We start from the raw sequence: 16,857 nt of genomic DNA on the forward strand, positions 1-16,857 counted from the left end.
GCTACTGTTTTTGTAGCCACCTCAGTACCTAGTACATGGAAGGTGCTCGAAAAATGGTATCCTTTCAATATCATTTACCTACCAAGTGCCTGCTGTGTGCCCCGCACTGTCCCAGCAAGCAGACAGGAATAAGGGCACCATTCACAGTACGTTCCCTGGGTCGTCCTAGAACTGTATTATTGGCAAACTCAGAAGATAAACTACCTGCCCTCCTAGAGGTTTTTAGGCCAGGATGCAAAAAAGATCAAGAGATATTGTTCACTAAAAGAGTAGATAAAATCAGGTGCTGAGAACTGCTCTGAAAATATGAGATGGTTGACTTGACACAAAGACTAGGAGAAGGTGCTAGGGGCTCTGGATTGACTGTCACAGGAGGAGCTAACATGTAAGGTGAAGTACAGCAGCTGTCAAAGGAACCAGTGTGGCCAAGTCTCGCAGATAAAGGTTCCAGCAGGGAGGGCAGCAGAGCTGGGAGGCCAGAACCCCCTTGGCCTATGCCTGCCCTCTGGAGCATCCTGTGTCCTGTCTGGTCTGTGTGGGAAACTGGCCTCTGGGCACTGAGCCATTGGGGCTTCCTTCCTACTGGCTTCCAACTGATTCAGTCCTTGGGAGGCACTCACATGGACTGCAAGGCAGGAGGAGGCTTTCTGGGCCCTGGTTCGGCAGGGGCTTTGTTCTTCCATCCAAGGCTGCGGGCTCCAGCTGTAGTTCCTCGCTCCCCATCATGTGCTTTCCACCCGAGGATGGTACCGGCTTCCCTGTGTTGCCAGGCCCCGGGTGCCTCACTTTGCTCACTAATTGCCTTCATCCTGAGAATCCTTTGTTAAAGAACCTCATTTAACCCTTGTGAGCATGCCCTCTGTGTCCTGCCAGGCCCCTGAGCAGTCTAGCTGGTCCCAGGAGCAATAGAGGTGGTGCTGGACCGAGTGAGGGGCAGGCTGCACCAGCTGCGTCAGTGGGTGACGGTGGCAGGAGCCAGGGGAGGGGGAGTCTTTGGAGAGTGTTCAGCAGGGGAGCCACAGCATCACCTAGACCTTTTTGGAACAGAATTGAAGCTGCTGACTTTTTCTTTGCATCCCAGCATTAATTCAGTTTAGCATCTGAGAAACACTGTTATAAACTCTGTGTTTTTTTCTCTGCCAAGAGATGGGCCTTCCCTGGTAGCTCAGTGGAAAAGAATCCACCTGCAAATTCAGGAGACTCAGGAGACTCGGGTTCCATCCCTGGGTTGGGGAGATTCCCAGGAGGAGGAAGTGGCAACCCACTCCAATACCCTTGCCTGGAAAATCCTGTGGACAGAGTAGCCTGGGGGGCTGCAGTGCATGGGGTCACAGAGAGTTAAGCAACCTAGCACAAGCATGATCTCCCAAGAGAGGATCCTCAATTTAGCTGCTAATGTTGCTGAACACCCTAAAGAGCAAGGCTGTGTTTAAAGTCGGTGCCTTTGGTGGTGACAGTGATCATTTGGGGGTTTACCCGAGGTAGGTGGCTTCTACTGTGCCATCTGCTGCGAGACCTGCAATCTAGCTTTTGTAGTTGGAAAAACAGGGCTTTTTACTGTTACACACATAAGAGCAAGGTTGTAATTTTGGAAACAGGCCATTAAACTGACAGGTAACTTTGCTTTCTTTTCTCAGACTGTAGGCTCTCAAACCTTGTCTCCCCAGACTAGTGTGCTGTTTAGTAAAGTTAACAGCGTTTTGCCACTTTTCTCTCTATTGTTTAACCACAGCTGATACTTCAGTTACTCTGTAGCTGCTAAAGGGAGGGACCTGGGTTTCTGTCTTGATTTTTTCCCCCCCTTCTGCTTCACATTTAGGATTATTTATTCTTTTGTTTTGGTTCTCCACTAGGACCACCCTGAACACGGAGTCCTGTTTCTTGTTCGAGAGCTGCTCAACGTGGTCCAGGACTACACCTGGGAGGAGAACAGCGATGAGAAAATCCGCATCTACACCTGCGTCCTGCACCTGCTGTCCGCCATGAGCCAGGAGACCTATCTCTACCACGTAGACAAAGGTAGCCAGGTCCCCCCGCCAGACTGCACCGTGTTTGAACTCCTGAGCAGCAAGTGCGCAGTTTTCATTTTCTCTTGTGTTTACCCACCATGAACTTCTAGTCCAGGGCCTTGATAAATTTGTCCAATGTAAGAATTACCTGGGGCAACTCAAAACACAGATTCCTGGGTCCTATCTATCTCTTGTAAATTAGATTGCCCAGGAAGAGACCTGAGAATTTGTATCTTTCATGAGCATCCAAGATCATTTTGACACACAGATGAGTTTGGAGAAGCACTCTTGGATCGGTGATGCCTTGCGTGTGCCACAGAATTTCTAGAACGGTGGTTACCTATGCACATGTGTGACCTTCACCCCGGGCCTATTCCTTTCCAGTCTCACTTGGGTCCTGGCCTTAGAGCAGTTGCTTGGAGGAAGGAGATGGCCTTGTTACCTCATGTGCAACCAGCCGTTCTGAGCTTGCTGTTGCAGGTTTGGGGGCAGCCTCTTCACGTCCTGGAGATAACATGGGACAGTCCCAATTCCAGATTGACACCCACTGAACCTCAGCATCTCCCTACTTGTCAGAGCCTCAGTTCCTATTTTTGGTTTCCAAAAAAATGGACCTATTGTTAAAAGTGCTTTGGCCAATACATATATACTTTAGGGTTTAAGCAACTATCTCTACACTTGGAAATTTTAGGGAATGGATTTGGAGTGCTGAGAGTGGCCTCCTGTCATAACTCTCAGGGGGTTCCTCAGGCTGGGATTTAGGGGCTGAGGTTTTGTAAGGACGTAACTTGGGGCGGCTGGGTACCATTGGAGATAAGTTTCCATGGTCTCAACTCCTCCTGCATGCCAAGTACGGCCCCAGGTTTGGTGGGCCTCTTTCTCCTCTGATCCTGACAGCGCTGTAAGGAGAAGAAGCAAGGTGTCCCCTTGCCCCACCTGAGCAAGGGGAGACTCCAGAAGACAACAGGATTTTACCAGCCACGTGGTTTCCAGAACTCGGGGCCAGTCGGTGCTGTGAGTGGAACTCACTGTGGCACATGAGTTATGCTGCCTCCTTGATTGCAGAATAACAGTGTTTTAATTAAAGTATATGGTTGTACATGGGTGCCTCAGTGGCAGTCTCCCTGCCTGTGTAGGAGACATGGGTTTGACCCCTGAGTCAGGAAGATCCCCTGGAGAAGGAAATGGCAACCCACTCCAGTGTTCCTTCCTGAGAAATCCCATTGACAGTAGAGCCTGGTGGGCTACAGTTCATGGGGTTGCAAAGAGTCAGACCCAACTTAGCAACTAAACAACAGCAATGGTTGCATACACAGACAGTAAACCATAGAGCTGTGAGTTACCACGTAATGAATACCACCTGGTAACCACCACGCAGATCAAGATATCAAACATGACGAGCTCTCCAGAAGTTCCCTGTGTGCCCCTGTCCAGTCAGCACCACCACTTGCCTCGCTATGGGTATACTGCTCTCCTGACTAATATTACACATTAGTTTGTTAGTTTTTTACTTTTCCATAAATGCACTCATTCAGCAAGCATTCTAAATGAGAGTCTGGCTTCTTTAACTCAGTGTTATGTCTGTGAGATTCTTCTGTGTTGTGTGTAGCAGTTGTTTGTCCTTTTGCTTTGCCGCATAGTATTCCACTGTATGAATATGCCAGAATTTATTCCTTCCCCTGTGGATGGAGTTACGGACTGTTTACGAGGAGTGCTGCTGTGAACATTCCTGAATATGTAACTCTCGGGGTTCATGTCTGTTGGGCATATCCCTGGGGTGAAATTGCTGGCTTGTGGGATTTCCTTGTGTTCTGGTAGGTACTGTCCCACAGTTTTCCAAAATATTTACAGCAGTTTACACTCTCACTAGGTATAAATGAGGTTTCCAGTTGTTTCCTTGATGTGGTCCGTCTTGTTCATTTTGGCTCTTCTGATGAGTGTAATTTGCATTTCTCTCACGGCTAATGCGGAGAAGGCAATGGCAACCCATTCCAGTATTCTTGCCTGGAGAATCCCAGGGACAGAGAAGCCTAGTGAGCTGCCGTCTGTGGGGTCACACAGGGCCGGACATGACTGACGTGACTCAGCAGCAGCAGCAGCAGCAGCAGCATGGCTAATGAGGCTGAGCTTTTCTTGTATTTCTTGGCACTTTTATTTTCTCTCTTGTGAAGGGTTCATGGAGGACTCAAAACAGTAGAGAAACTTTTGAAGACCAAACGCCATGGAAGTAGGTCTGGAAATCCTGGGCCCTGTCAGAGGAGCAAGCCCTCTCCTCGCTTTTTGCTTCCTTCAGTGGATTCCCTGAATCCTGTCTCTACAGAACTCAGCAGGGCAGACTGTGGGAGCTGGAGCACCAGCAGAGGAGGAATCTAGTTTTCTAGCTTTTAGAAATGAAACGAGAAGGGTGGGTTTTCTCTGCTGCCTTCTTGGCCCAGCTCTGTTCACTCCGGATGCACAGTTGTGACCTGACAGTTGTCTTAGTAGGAGAGAGAGTCCTGGGGGGCCATATGAGGCCCCCAAGATGGGGGCCCCATTTTCCTGTCTCTCTCATATTGGAGGCAGCCTTTTTAGACAGTGTTAACAAACGTTCAAACTTTTGAAAAACTGGGGTCAGATTTTTTTTTTTTTTTCTTTTGCGTATGAAGTATGCCTAGGCTGTTTTCTTTCCAGATGAATAAGACGAGAATGTTCTGAAATTACCTGCAGCCATAACTCCAGTGCTTTCACGCGAGCGAATGAGAGAGCATGCTTGCTGTGGAGAGGCAGGGCACTCCTGACACTGATGTTTAACGTGCAGACAGACATCTAGTTGGAAGAGTACAACCCAGGGGCCCGTGGGAGGTCGTCACAGCCCTTTCACTCCTCCACATCGCCTGCCAGCCCTTGAAGCATTTGGGGTCGTGACCCCAAGGCCAGACAGATGCAGAGATCCTGGGCTATTTTTAGTGGCCATTTGCCAGGGATTTCATTTCTCCCCATTGCGAGCACCCTGTCTGGACTCTCCAAGTATTAGAACAGAAACGGAGGGGGAGAAGGGTGAAGTGGAGAGTCAGGAGCTACTTGGCCGGAATGCAGCGCGGGTCCGAGTTCAGGTGTGGCATTCTTAGCACTCCTGACCCTATTTTTCACTTTCTCTGTGAATTTTCTACCTTCAGGGTTCAGCCTAGATCTCACTGATTCTGTAATTCCATCCCAAGCTTGGATTTTAGGATCTGGAGCCCCCAGGGTTGCTGTCTCCTGACCTGCAGTGCATATGGTGGCGATCGTCCGTTTGTTCGTCTGCATCTCGTCATGGGCTGTGTGCTCTGTGAGGGCAGGGCCGGGTCAGCCCACCCCCCACCCACCAGGTGTCCAGCTCCTGGAACCTGGCGCAGAGCAGGTTCTCGCCCAGGCCATGCTCTGTGTGTGTGAGCGGCCTGCTCCAAGCACGCCTCTGGCCCCTCTGGGCAGGGTGCCTGCAGCTTGGGTGGTTGGCCACAGGCGGTCCCAGGCCTTCTGTCTTCTCCGCTGCTGCTGGGCTAATCTGAATGAGAGTAGGTTCCAGCTCAGACTGAAGACGGGGAGTTTATGCCAGGAACTATCCTAGTCCTCAGCAGCAGGTGTGAGAAATTCCTTCACCAGCTGCAGTTTTGCCATCCCGCAAAATCTGATGGTGGTGAATGGCTGAATCAGATTCTTTCTCTTCTTACAAGAATAACTGCCATCTTCTGCATCATGGACCGTTGAGACACAGCAGCCAGAGCTGACTCAGAAATCCTAGGACGGTTGGTTGCCTGCAGCCCAGGGCAGTTCACTACCAACCTGTGTTGTGGTAACAGCTACAGAGCCAGCAGCCGGCCTAGGAGAGCACCCCAGGACAGTCCCCACCAACGGGCAGTTCAGAACTGGAGTGGAGGCTTCATGCGGACAGAGAAGCAGGGGGAAAAAGACCAGCTGTTGTCCTTATTTGCAGGCAATATGTCTGCAGCCTACTTACAAAAGTTTCAGCCCCCAAAATGGCATGTATGTCTGTGTGTATGTGAGAGTGTGGAGAGAGCAAGCGAGAGCTTCACAGAAGGGCTAAATGGCGTCAAGTGATGCTGGGCGAGAGAGGGCATTGGCCAGTGTCCTGTTATCCTCCTGTTGCACAGCCTTGACATTTAAGTAAGAATCTGGGGATAAACGGAGTTAATTATTCTTGAAGTAGCAATCAGAAATGTACATGAAGCATCTCTGAAGTTACTTTACCAATTAGTTAATCACTGTGTACCTGTCCCATTCCCCCCAAAATTCAAGACAGTTTACAGGAAATATATAAAATAATGAAACATACTTGTCTTTTATTGAAAAAGTTGGTTCTTAGAAGTTATAAATGAGGAAATACATGGCCTTTATATGTCTATGTGTGATATATATGGGGCTCCACTATGTATACTGTTTTGTCACTTTATTGATAGTATATTATAAGTATTTTTAAGTAGTAGTAGCCGTAGTATAGTGCAGTGTAGTACATGGTAGTTAACTGTAGATCATATAGTTTTATTGTCTTCATAATATTTTATTTAATGCTAATGCCACAGAGCATTGAGTCAAAACTCTTGGTATACATTTCCATTGCTTCTCTTCTCACTTTTATACACATTTATGATGAACATAAATTAAACATACAATGAGCATTGTTCTCTATAATGTGACAATGACTATCACATACATACATCTTTGTGCACCTGTTGGATTATTTTCTTAGAGTGGGTTTCCCCAAGTCAAAGATCTGGCCTTTTTGTAAGACCTTTTTTTTTGGAGTAAAATAGATATAAAGTTTACCATTTTGGCTATTTTTAAATAGACAGTTCCATTTTATTAAGCATATTTGCAGTGTTGTGCAACCATCAGCATTATCCATTTCCAGAGTTTTTTCATCTCCCCAAACAATTCTGTATCCAGTGATCAATAACTGCCCACCTCCCCCTCCCCCAGCCTCTGGTGGCCTCTGTTCTATTTCCTGTCTTCATGAATTTACCTCTTCTAGGTACTTCATACGAGTGGAGTCATACAGTAGATGTCCTTTTGTGTCTGGTACATTTCCCTTCCCATAATGCTTTCAGAGTTTACCCATGTTGTAATATGTATTAGAATTTCATTCCTTTTCAGGATTGGATAATATTCCATTGTACGGAAAGCCACATTTTGCCTACCCATTCATCCATCAGTGGATACTTGCATTGTTTCCACCTTTTGGCTCTTGTGAATAAGGCTGCTATGAACATTCATGTACAAGTATCTGTTTGAGTCTCTGCTTTCGGTTTCTTTGAGCATATCTAGCATTGGAATTGCCAGATCCTGGGCAGTTCTCTTTAACTTTTTGAGGAACCACTGAGCTTTTCCACAGCAGCTGTACCATTTTACATCCCCACCAGCAGTGTACGAGGCTTCTAGTTTCTCCACACCTTCATCAACACTTTGTATTTTCCTTTTTGTAGTTGCTGTTGTTTTTAAATAATAGTGATCCTAATAGACGTGAAGTAGTATTAGACATTTCTCAAGGCTTTTCTTACTGATTTCCAAACTATGATACTCCCACCAGTCGCTTCCCCAGGCCTACAGCAAAGCCAGGTATTCTTTTTCACCTTTGTTAATCTGATAGGCGATTTTTTTTTAAGTCCTTCTGTGGTGTTAGTTTTCTGTTCTTTGATTTCTAATGAAATCAAACTTTTTCCATAAAATTATAGGCCATTTAGATGTATATCTGATACATTGACTATTAATGTATTTGCCAATTTTCCTGTAAGTGACCCTAATGGGGTCACTTTTTTAAAAGTTCAGAAGCCATCCCTGCACATTGTCCCTTGACTGTTCTTGTCCTCGTGGCCAGTACCTATTGAATGTGCTGCCCTGGTTCTGTAGCCTGTTGTTAGCAGTCCAGGAACAGTTCTATGCAGACCCTGTCCTGTCCACAGCTGGTGACTTTGACCATGATAGGACTGGCATTCCCATCTCTTTAAGAATTTTCCAGTTTGTTGTGACATCCATTTATGCTTATACGAAAATAGCTCCAAGAATCATTAAATGGAAAAAAAAGTGCAAAACAGCACCCTGTAGAGTCTCTCTCCTTCCTGACCCAGAGGTCATGCTCCGTGTAAAGGTCAACAGGAAAGAGGGAGAGGGAGGTCAGACTCAGGCTGTTCTTGTGTCTGGTCTTTCTACAGACAGCAGCTTTGATGGGAGGTGCCCAAGGAGAGAGGGGACTTTGGTGAGAAGATTCAGGTTTGCAGGAAGACATAAGAGAACCTTCCATGCCGCCTGCAGGAGTTTTGAGGAGGAGCGACAGGACAGGGGGCTGGGGGCGGTGCTAGGCTTGAAAGGAGCCTCCTCCTTTGGGATCCTGGCCAGGGTGGGCTCTGAGCCTCCATGGCCCCATCTGTTATCTCTTGCCTGTGCTAGTTATGAGAACCCTGTAGTAATGGCCTGTGAAGTCCTGAGCCCGGTGCCTGGCCCACGGTGCTCAGTATTGACAACCATTCTGATGGTCACTGCAATGCTTGATCCCTCCATGCCAGGCCAGAGGGGACAGATAGACTTCCATGCTCCTGCTGTCTGGCTCCATCATCCAGAAGGCCAGGTAGTTTTTCTGTGATTCCCAAGGGCCCAAGTCATCAGGAGATTCTGGCCATTTCCGTTTGCTGTGCCGTGCGTTCCTGCCATGTGCTGATACTGGTGCCACGCGGCTGCCTCTCCCTGGCCTTGGGAATGTCTCACAGCTCTTGTTTCTTCCATCAGTCGACTCCAACGACAGCCTGTATGGGGGAGACTCCAAGTTTCTGGCTGAGAACAACAAGCTGTGCGAGACGGTGATGGCTCAGATCCTGGAGCATCTGAAAACCCTGGCCAAGGATGAGGTAGGTGCCCACTGTGGCCCCCCACCCCTGCCACTTGCCCCCAGATCACAAGTTCCCAGGGTGCTTGGACACTGTTTCGTCATGAGAGTAATGTGCTTGTGTGAAGACTGTTCGTCGAGGGCTCAGGGGCCTTTGTTGCCGCTGTTTTCTCTGCCTGCACTGCGCCTCCCAACCCGGGGTTCCCCTGGCCGCCCTGCTCATCATTCTAGTCACAACTCAAGTACCTCCTCAGAGTGGCCTTCCCTGACCCCTGTCTCAAGCAGCCACGCCCTCCTGCATCCCTCTGAATCTCTGCATGTGTCCCTGTGATGCTTGGGTGTGCTCTGAAACATTGTGTGTGTGTGTTCACTTGTTAGTCACCCGCTGACCCCACCAGAATGGAAGCTCCACGTGGCTAGGCCCTGGAGACCTGGGTCTTGGAGACCTGCCTGTGCCGGAGACGGGGTCCTGGGATCCCTCTGTCCCTCACCTCAGCATCCTCCCCTGAAACCTGGTGTGCAGCGGGCACCCACTTGCACACCTTAGCTCTTTTGACGCCCTCAACAGGCCTATGATGTGGTGCTGTGTTTATTCTCCTTGGATGGGAAAGAAAACCGAGGCTCAGAGAGGTTTCCAGAGCCCCCGGTTTCCGCTGGTTGTGACAGAATAGGGTTCCTGGCCCAACCCCCAGGCCTGAACCCTTAGCCACTGCACTGCCCTTCCCCTTATGGAAGTGGAAAGTGGCATATGGTGTCACCCAGCCACAGCAACGGGCTGTGCTTTCCTAGCCTTTCTGTTTTATTTTCCTTTGCCTTGGCTGCACATTGCAGATTGCTAGTTCCCCAACCAGGGATTGAACCCAGGCCCTTGACAGCAAAAGCTCGGAGTCCTAACCACTGGACCACCAGGGGATTCCCATTCCAGCCTCTCTTACACAAAAGTGTAGTGTGGAGAACTTTGTGTGCGTTGTTTCAACTGATTCTCATGACGGTCCAGTGAGTGGGGACAGCTGTTATCCCTTTATACTGTAGAGAAACTGAGTCCGAGAGTGGCAGTGTGGTCAAGGCAGTCTTGTAGAACTCGTGCTCTGATCCCTGAATATGTTCTTTTATCAGATGTTGCCTTTTCAGAGTGGTTTTTTCCATATAGATAGATGGTTGATTGATTTCAAAATAATTTCCAAATTATCCTACAGTCTAAATAACTACCTGGTACCCTTCCCCAGTATTCCATTTTTGCAGCTTCAGCTCAAACATGTGGGTGACAGATGGATCCCAGAAGCCCTGTCTTAGGCTTGGTGGGGATGGTTGTTCAGACATTAAGACTAATTCCTGTTGTGTAATCAAGGTGGGGAGGTTGGCAGGGTAACTCAGATGGTAAAGAATCTGCCTGCAATGCAGGAGACCTGGGTTCGATCCCTGGGTTGAGAAGATCCCCTGAAGAAGGGAATGGCAACCCACTCCTGTTTTCTTGCCTGGAGAATTCCACAGACAGAGGAACTTGGGGTCGCAAAGAGTCAGACCCACAGCTGAGCGACTAACAGACACTTTGACTTCACTTTAGGTCAAAGCCAGTTCCTGACCTTTCTCTGTGTCCTTCTCTGGTTCAGTTGTTGCCAGACTTTCTGCTTCTGTGTTCCCCTGCCATACCCCCTTCCCACCCCAAACTTTGTTACTCCAGGCTGTCTGCTTACATCTCTGAGCATTTCAGTTTTTAAAAATCCCATCTAGCAAGAAACAACCTGAGCCCTCGTTCCTGATCCCCCCCGCAGCAGACTCTGTTTCCTCTCACTGCCACTCACCCTTACCCCACTCCCGTTCCCTTTCCCAGACCCAGGACAGACTTCAGACTGCCTGGTTCCCAGCCCTCCCCTTCCTTCCACAGACTTCCCCAGCTCCCTCTTTCCCAACTTGAAGTCTCACTTTCCTCAGATTTGCTTCTATACCCCCATCCACCAAATCCTTTGAAGACAAAATAAGATCAAACTGGATTTTTAATTTAATTCTTATTCACTTCTAGGACTGTATAGCATGCTACCATTGCCCTTACTGCCCTTCCCCACCCCAACACAAAGCCACAAGAATATTGTGTAGCTGTGAGTGCACACACACACAGCACACATATATGTCCTGGGTTCTTATTCTCTCCAGGGTATTCAAGCAGGTCCGAGAAAGAGTGGAGCGTTTTGCGGACTCCATTCCCCAGTGACCACTGCCAAGGTCAGGGGTACAGCATAAAGGGCCAGCCTTAAGGTTAGCAGTCCAGAGGGCAGACGGAAAACCCAGAACCATGCCACCCTGGGGGCCCTGAGTGCCTCCTAGTGCCCTCTATAGGGATGGGAGGGTTATAGGTGGGTCCCACTGGCCCGGGACCCATGGGGTGCAGGGCTGCAGAACTCTGGGGAAGTTCATGCATGAAGGGCGTTGGCTGTCAGTGGAGGGGGCAGCATTAGAACCCCAGTTAGAAGAGGTAACTCCCCTCCTTCAACCAAAAGGCCTTTTTTTGAATGGATGTCAACTTGGTCTCTGCACTTGGCAGTCAGAGAGAGCTCTCACCGCCCTGCAGAAGAAAGGGGAGTTCTTCACCTTCAGTCTGCAATGACCACACTCATCACATCCCTTCTGCTTCCCGGCTCTGAAGGATCCTTAACACCTTCCCGATCCCTGCAAACATGGGCTCTGGCTCTTGCTTCCTGCCAGAGCAAGGCTGTGTATTTAATTGAAAATGCCTTTCTTCACTCAGATGCCACAGGCTAGGTCTAATCAGAGGTGGCTGCTGACAGCATAAATGACCACAGTATAGGACCTCCAGGCTTACAATAAAAATGAGCCCCAAACCATATAACCTGGAACTATTTTAACCTTTGTCTCTTTTTCTCTTGGGGGAGGAGGCATTGACGGTGATAACAGCTGAAATACTTCTGAAGGAATAGCAGGGCTGGAATGTTTCCAAAGAACATTTCAACTCATAAATACCAGGGATGCTCACTGGGAGTGTCTGTCCATATATGCACATTTATTAGGAAAAACACGGGTGGACCAAGCTAAGAGGGAACATGTCATCCTTCATTTTAACAATGTGCTGTGAGATTCGGCACAGGCGGCCCTGGGGGGTGGAGGCTTCTAGAGCCTGGAGCAGAAGTGCTCTGAACTCTCCGCTACAGGGGAGCCGGGCTTGGTGCCGTGAAAGCCGTGCGCCGGCGCCTGAGCTGAGTGTTTCACTTCTCAGCACTGACTGGTGTCAGCCCTGCCTCCAATCTGCCCTCTACCTGCACGTGAAGGAGCCAGCCCTGCTCTAGTCAAGAGCTTCACGAAGCTGTTTGTTTGGGTGTGGTGAAGCTGGGAACCACGCCAGACCCTTACAACTTCCTGGAAGTGACAGTTCCCCTAGGCAAAGAATCAGAAGGAGCCCCTTTCTATTGAAAAACTCTGTGGAGACAGGAGGGGCTTGAGGCCTGGGTTTGGTCCTGTCTTGTGTTCAGTTTCCTGGGTCTCTCTGCACGTCGGCCGGCCTGCCTGCTCATTCCCAGACCCTTCTCTAATGATTTCATTGTTAATGGGCGGTGCATTTAAAACACCCAAACTGGGCTTTTAGGGTAAAATGCTTGAGAAGACACAGAACAGAGAAAAAGCCAGGGAGATACTGTTTTCCTTGTTTGACTTTTTAAAACTCTGCTCTGCTTCAAGGAAATGTAGTTAAAAGGCACCTCTCAGAAGAGTTATTTGAGAGCTTTCTATAAGGTTGGTCCTCTGGATCTGAGTAGAAATTAGGGCCCTCGTTTTCAGGCATCTCCGGTTTAAAGGGAGAGCAGGATAGGCTGGATCCCACTTAATGATCTCTGCCTGGTTCCTGGCTGGGGCAAGCTCATTGTCTGATTAAACAAAGGAGCCCAAAGTAGGCAGTGGCCAGCCAGTGGTCTGCTGGCCAGGTGGTTGCCGCCTTCCCTCCACACCTGCAGCTGGGGACCCCACAGCACGACCCCACCCCTGGACGGCAGTGTTTTTCCTGCTTCTGTGATGGTCACCTGGTCCAGACTGTTGCCAAGGCAGGCTCAATTTTGGGGGGCCTGAGTCTCTTCACTGTCACACAGACACGCTCACCCAACTGCATTCTTAGCTGCTCCTTGGCAGTTTTACTGTCTTGCTTTTTTTCCTCCAGTAGATTTGAAATTCTCACCTGGGAGAGGGCAACAGGAGGGGATGACTAAGTTGGCTCAGCAGTTAACTTAAGAGTCTGCTGCTCTGTAGGCTCCACACATGGAAGGATGGACAGTTAATAGGTTGTTTGAAGAAAGCAGGAAAAATATGTATTGGTCTAAACCACCTCAGACCATTCCCACTTCCCTGGATAAATCTGTAGCTGCACTGGGCAAATCTCTTGCCCACTTCAGAGTTTGATCCCTGATCTGTGCTGTGTGTGGTCCTGTCGACTCTTTGCAACCCTGTGGACTGTAGCCCACCAGGCTCCTCTGTCCATTGAATTTTCCAGGCAAGAATACTGGAGTGGGTTGCCATTCCCTCCTTCAGGGGATCTTCCTTCCTGCCCCAGGGATCAAGCCTGCATCTGTTGCATCTCCTGCATTGACAGGTAGATTCTTTACCCCTGCACCACCTGGGAAGCTCTTTGGATCCATAATGTGATGCTAGCCATGGGTTTGTGGGAATATCTTATAATCTGGGGTGGGTGTGAATTGTACAGGCTCAGAATTGGACAACTGGAGCTCACAGTCTCACTCTGCATTTGCTAGCTGCTGTCCTTGAACAAGTTCCTGAAGCTTTCTGATCTCATCAGCAAAATGGGAATGTAGTGGTTTCCTGTCAGGGCTTTGAGTCACTCCAAACTTAAAACCACCATTTATTATCTCACAGTTTGGGAGGTCAGAAGTCAGTGTTGGCTGGAGCAGTTTCTGTGCTCCTGGTTTCACAAGGCCAAAATCAAGGTGTTGACTGGCTGGGCTCTAACGAGGAGGCACCAGGAAGAATTTACTTCCCAGCTCATTCGAGTTGGGCGCCTCAGTTCATCCTAAAAGCCAGCAGTGGTGGGTCATGTCCTTTTCAAGCTTTGAATCTCTTTAGTCTCCCTTTCTGCAGCACCTTTCCTCTGCTGCTGGCTTGTCTCTGACTCCAGCCTGAGAAATTTCTCTGCTTTTTAGGGCTCTAATGATTAGATTGGGCCCACCCAGATAATCCAGGATTATCTCCCTAAGGTCCATAACCTTAATTACACCTGCAGAGTCTTTTCACAGTAGCACCTAGATTACTGTCTGAATAGCCAGGGGGTGAGATCCTGGAGGACAGCTCTAGAATCCTACCTACCTACAAAGAGTTGTTGTGAAGATGGAATAAGTTATGTAAAGCACAGAGCTCATACCTGGCACAGTGTAGGGCCCTATACCCTACATTGTGCAAAGCAGACCCTCCAGGCTCCTGGCAGCACTGATGTTTGCAGTGCCAGCCAAGAGCGCCCAGCAAAGGCCCAGGCATCAGCTTTCCAGGGCCCACACAGACCTGTGATCTGACCTGGTCCCTGCTCAGGCCCACCTGCTGACTTGGGCCTTCCCAGTGCCTCTGTTTACCTTTGGGAGCTGGCATCCTTGGTCCTGGGCCTCCTGCATTTTGGAGATTTAGTTTCCGTTTTTCCTTTACTACTTAAAGCTGGGGTTCAGGCTTGGTCTACTCTGACATTTTGGTTAGACTTTCCTTGTTTGAGTACCTCTCACATCAGATCATCGAGCAAGAGGGGAAAGCATATCCAGTGGTTCTTATGGGCTTCCCTGGTGGCTGAGACAGTAAAGAATCTGCCTGCAGTGCTAGAGACCCAGGTTTGATCCCTGGGTTGGGAAGATCCAGGAAAGAAGGGAATGGCAACCCACTCTAGTATTCCTGCCTGTTCTTATAAGAGCTGGGTATCAGGGAGCATTGTTCATGGGAAGCTGAGGTCTTTTGTCTTTATTCCTGGCAGCCAGAGGGTAGGAATAATGACAGAAACTTTGGGTGGCTTGAGGACACATCTGTGAGAGACATATTTTACCTCCTGTACTGGCATTAAAGCAAGAAGGCTGGTCTCTGGTGGCCTATGTCATTCCTCTAACCCCACTGAGCACTGAGTCTCATGCAGCCCTGCCTTCTGCTTCCAGCCCATGAGTAATGCCCAGGTGGGCTTCACACACAGCATCTCGTTTTAGTCTCATTTACCCTGTGAGCGGGTATTACCTTAATTCTACAGATGAAGCTGGGAGGTTAAGCAGCTTGCCCTCCAGAAGATCCATGGCAGAGCTGGCCGTGGCACCCCAGGCAGCGTCAACACTGGGATGAGTCTGAGCCCAGTGCCCGGTAGTAACCTCTTTTTTCTATTTCAGGCCTTAAAGCGCCAGAGCTCGTTGGGCCTTTCCTTCTTTAACAGCATCTTGGCCCACGGCGACCTGCGCAACAACAGGCTCAACCAGCTGTCCGTCAACCTGTGGCACCTGGCACAGAGGCACGGCTGTGTGGACACCAGGACCATGGTGAGGTGTGGGGTGGGGCAGGGCGGCCCTCAACAGGCCCAGCGGGCACGGCTGTCCCGGTGAGTGGTGCACGCCCGCTGGCCAGGCACAGGCGGTCTCAGTGCAGCCTCAGGGCCTGGACAGCAAACGGCCCCCATCTCCCCTTCTAGAAAGGTGCCGGGCCCTACAAAGGACAAACAGCTGTCCATAACTATAGGTTCAGCACCCTCAGATTCAACCAACCACGGCTCAGAAATATTCAGGGGGAAAAAAGCTCCAGAAAGTTTCCAAAACCTGAATTTGTCGTGTATCTGCAACTACTGACATAGTGTTTACATTATAGTAGGTATTATAAGTAATCTGGAGATGATTTCAATATACAGGACGGTGTATGAAAGTTACGTTCAAATACTACCCCAATTTCTATAAAGGATTGTGTACCCTTGGTTTGGTATCAGCTGGGGATCCTAGAACCAAGGGACCACTGGGTAGTATTAATCCCCTGTAAATAAAAGCCACACATATGAAAACATCAGTAATTCTTGGTGATTTTAAGAGCAAGTTGTAATCTAAGAAGTCTTATTTAAAAACTGCTGGCTTCTCCTCCACTCTAAGAAAAAAAAGCCTAAGTTCACAATATGGCCGATTTGTCAGAGCCTTGAGAATTATGAACCACAAAGGAGATGAGTCTTTCTCTTTCCTCCTAGGTGAAGACTCTGGAATACATCAAGAAGCAGAGCAAGCAGCCAGACATGGGGCATCTGACTGAGCTGGCCCTCAGGCTCCCTCTGCAGACAAGGACCTGACTCCAGGGTCTCTGATGCCAATGCAGAAAGACCTGTTTTGTATTTTTGTTTTCATTTTTACGCACATACAGATTGGTTTCTCTGCTCTTTTGCCAGTGAAGTGAAGAAGTGGGAGCTGTCAAGAGTATTTGAATCTATTCCTGCTCACTGAGCACGAAGTCTGCTTCTCTGCACAACTGGCCTTCACATGGGCCTTTAGAGAAAAACAGAGGAATGCAAGTAACATCTCTCTTTTCGGGAAGGTTTAACTGAAAGTTAATTGAAAAAAGAACCTTGAAAAGCAGTCCACTTTGAAAGAGCCGCTGTGCCCTTTCCCTGATTTGCTTTATGTCAAAACCGGCTCTTGACTGGATTTTAAATATGCTGATAGATTAAAGGAGAAAACAAGTCAGAGTTGAGATTCTCTGGGGCTTCGATGGAAAATATACTGTAACTGAATAAACCTCCCGGAAGGAATATTTATGTTCATGACTGTTCATTTAATTACCACTGACTCTCACTCATCCAGAAGAGAATGTGTCTCAACATCCTCAGTATGTGTCTAAACATATGCCTGGTTTTCTTGCAGCTGTAACCCTAAACAGCATGTGATTCAGTCTGCTTTTTTACTAGTTTGGTGGAGTTTGATTCTTGGATTACCAATAATGAGCTTCCACTAACATTTTATTTTGAATCCGTAAGATCATGAATATTGGTCATAGTGG

The 16,857-nt window shown here is 48.6% G+C and overlaps 1 protein-coding gene across 4 annotated transcripts in view; it reads left to right on the forward strand.

The window, feature by feature from the left end:
• VPS35L (VPS35 endosomal protein sorting factor like) overlaps nucleotides 1-16,609 on the forward strand; it is a 138,978-nt gene extending 122,369 nt beyond the window's left edge. For 3 of the 4 annotated variants that reach the window (XM_061401289.1, XM_061401292.1, XM_061401290.1), the window contains exons 28-31: nucleotides 1,854-2,019; nucleotides 8,766-8,884; nucleotides 15,222-15,368; nucleotides 16,055-16,609. In XM_061401289.1, the coding sequence (XP_061257273.1) occupies nucleotides 1,854-2,019; nucleotides 8,766-8,884; nucleotides 15,222-15,368; nucleotides 16,055-16,153 (531 nt within the window). In that variant the 3' untranslated portion in view covers nucleotides 16,154-16,609. Of the gene's footprint in view, nucleotides 1-1,853; nucleotides 2,020-8,765; nucleotides 8,885-15,221; nucleotides 15,374-16,054 lie in introns of all 4 variants that reach the window. The other variant, XM_061401291.1, reaches the window with a different exon arrangement.
• The last annotated feature ends 248 nt before the right edge of the window (nucleotides 16,610-16,857 follow it).

The sequence above is a fragment of the Bos javanicus genome, chromosome 25 (assembly GCF_032452875.1).
Source record: "Bos javanicus breed banteng chromosome 25, ARS-OSU_banteng_1.0, whole genome shotgun sequence".
In the NCBI taxonomy this organism is placed as follows: domain Eukaryota; kingdom Metazoa; phylum Chordata; class Mammalia; order Artiodactyla; family Bovidae; genus Bos; species Bos javanicus.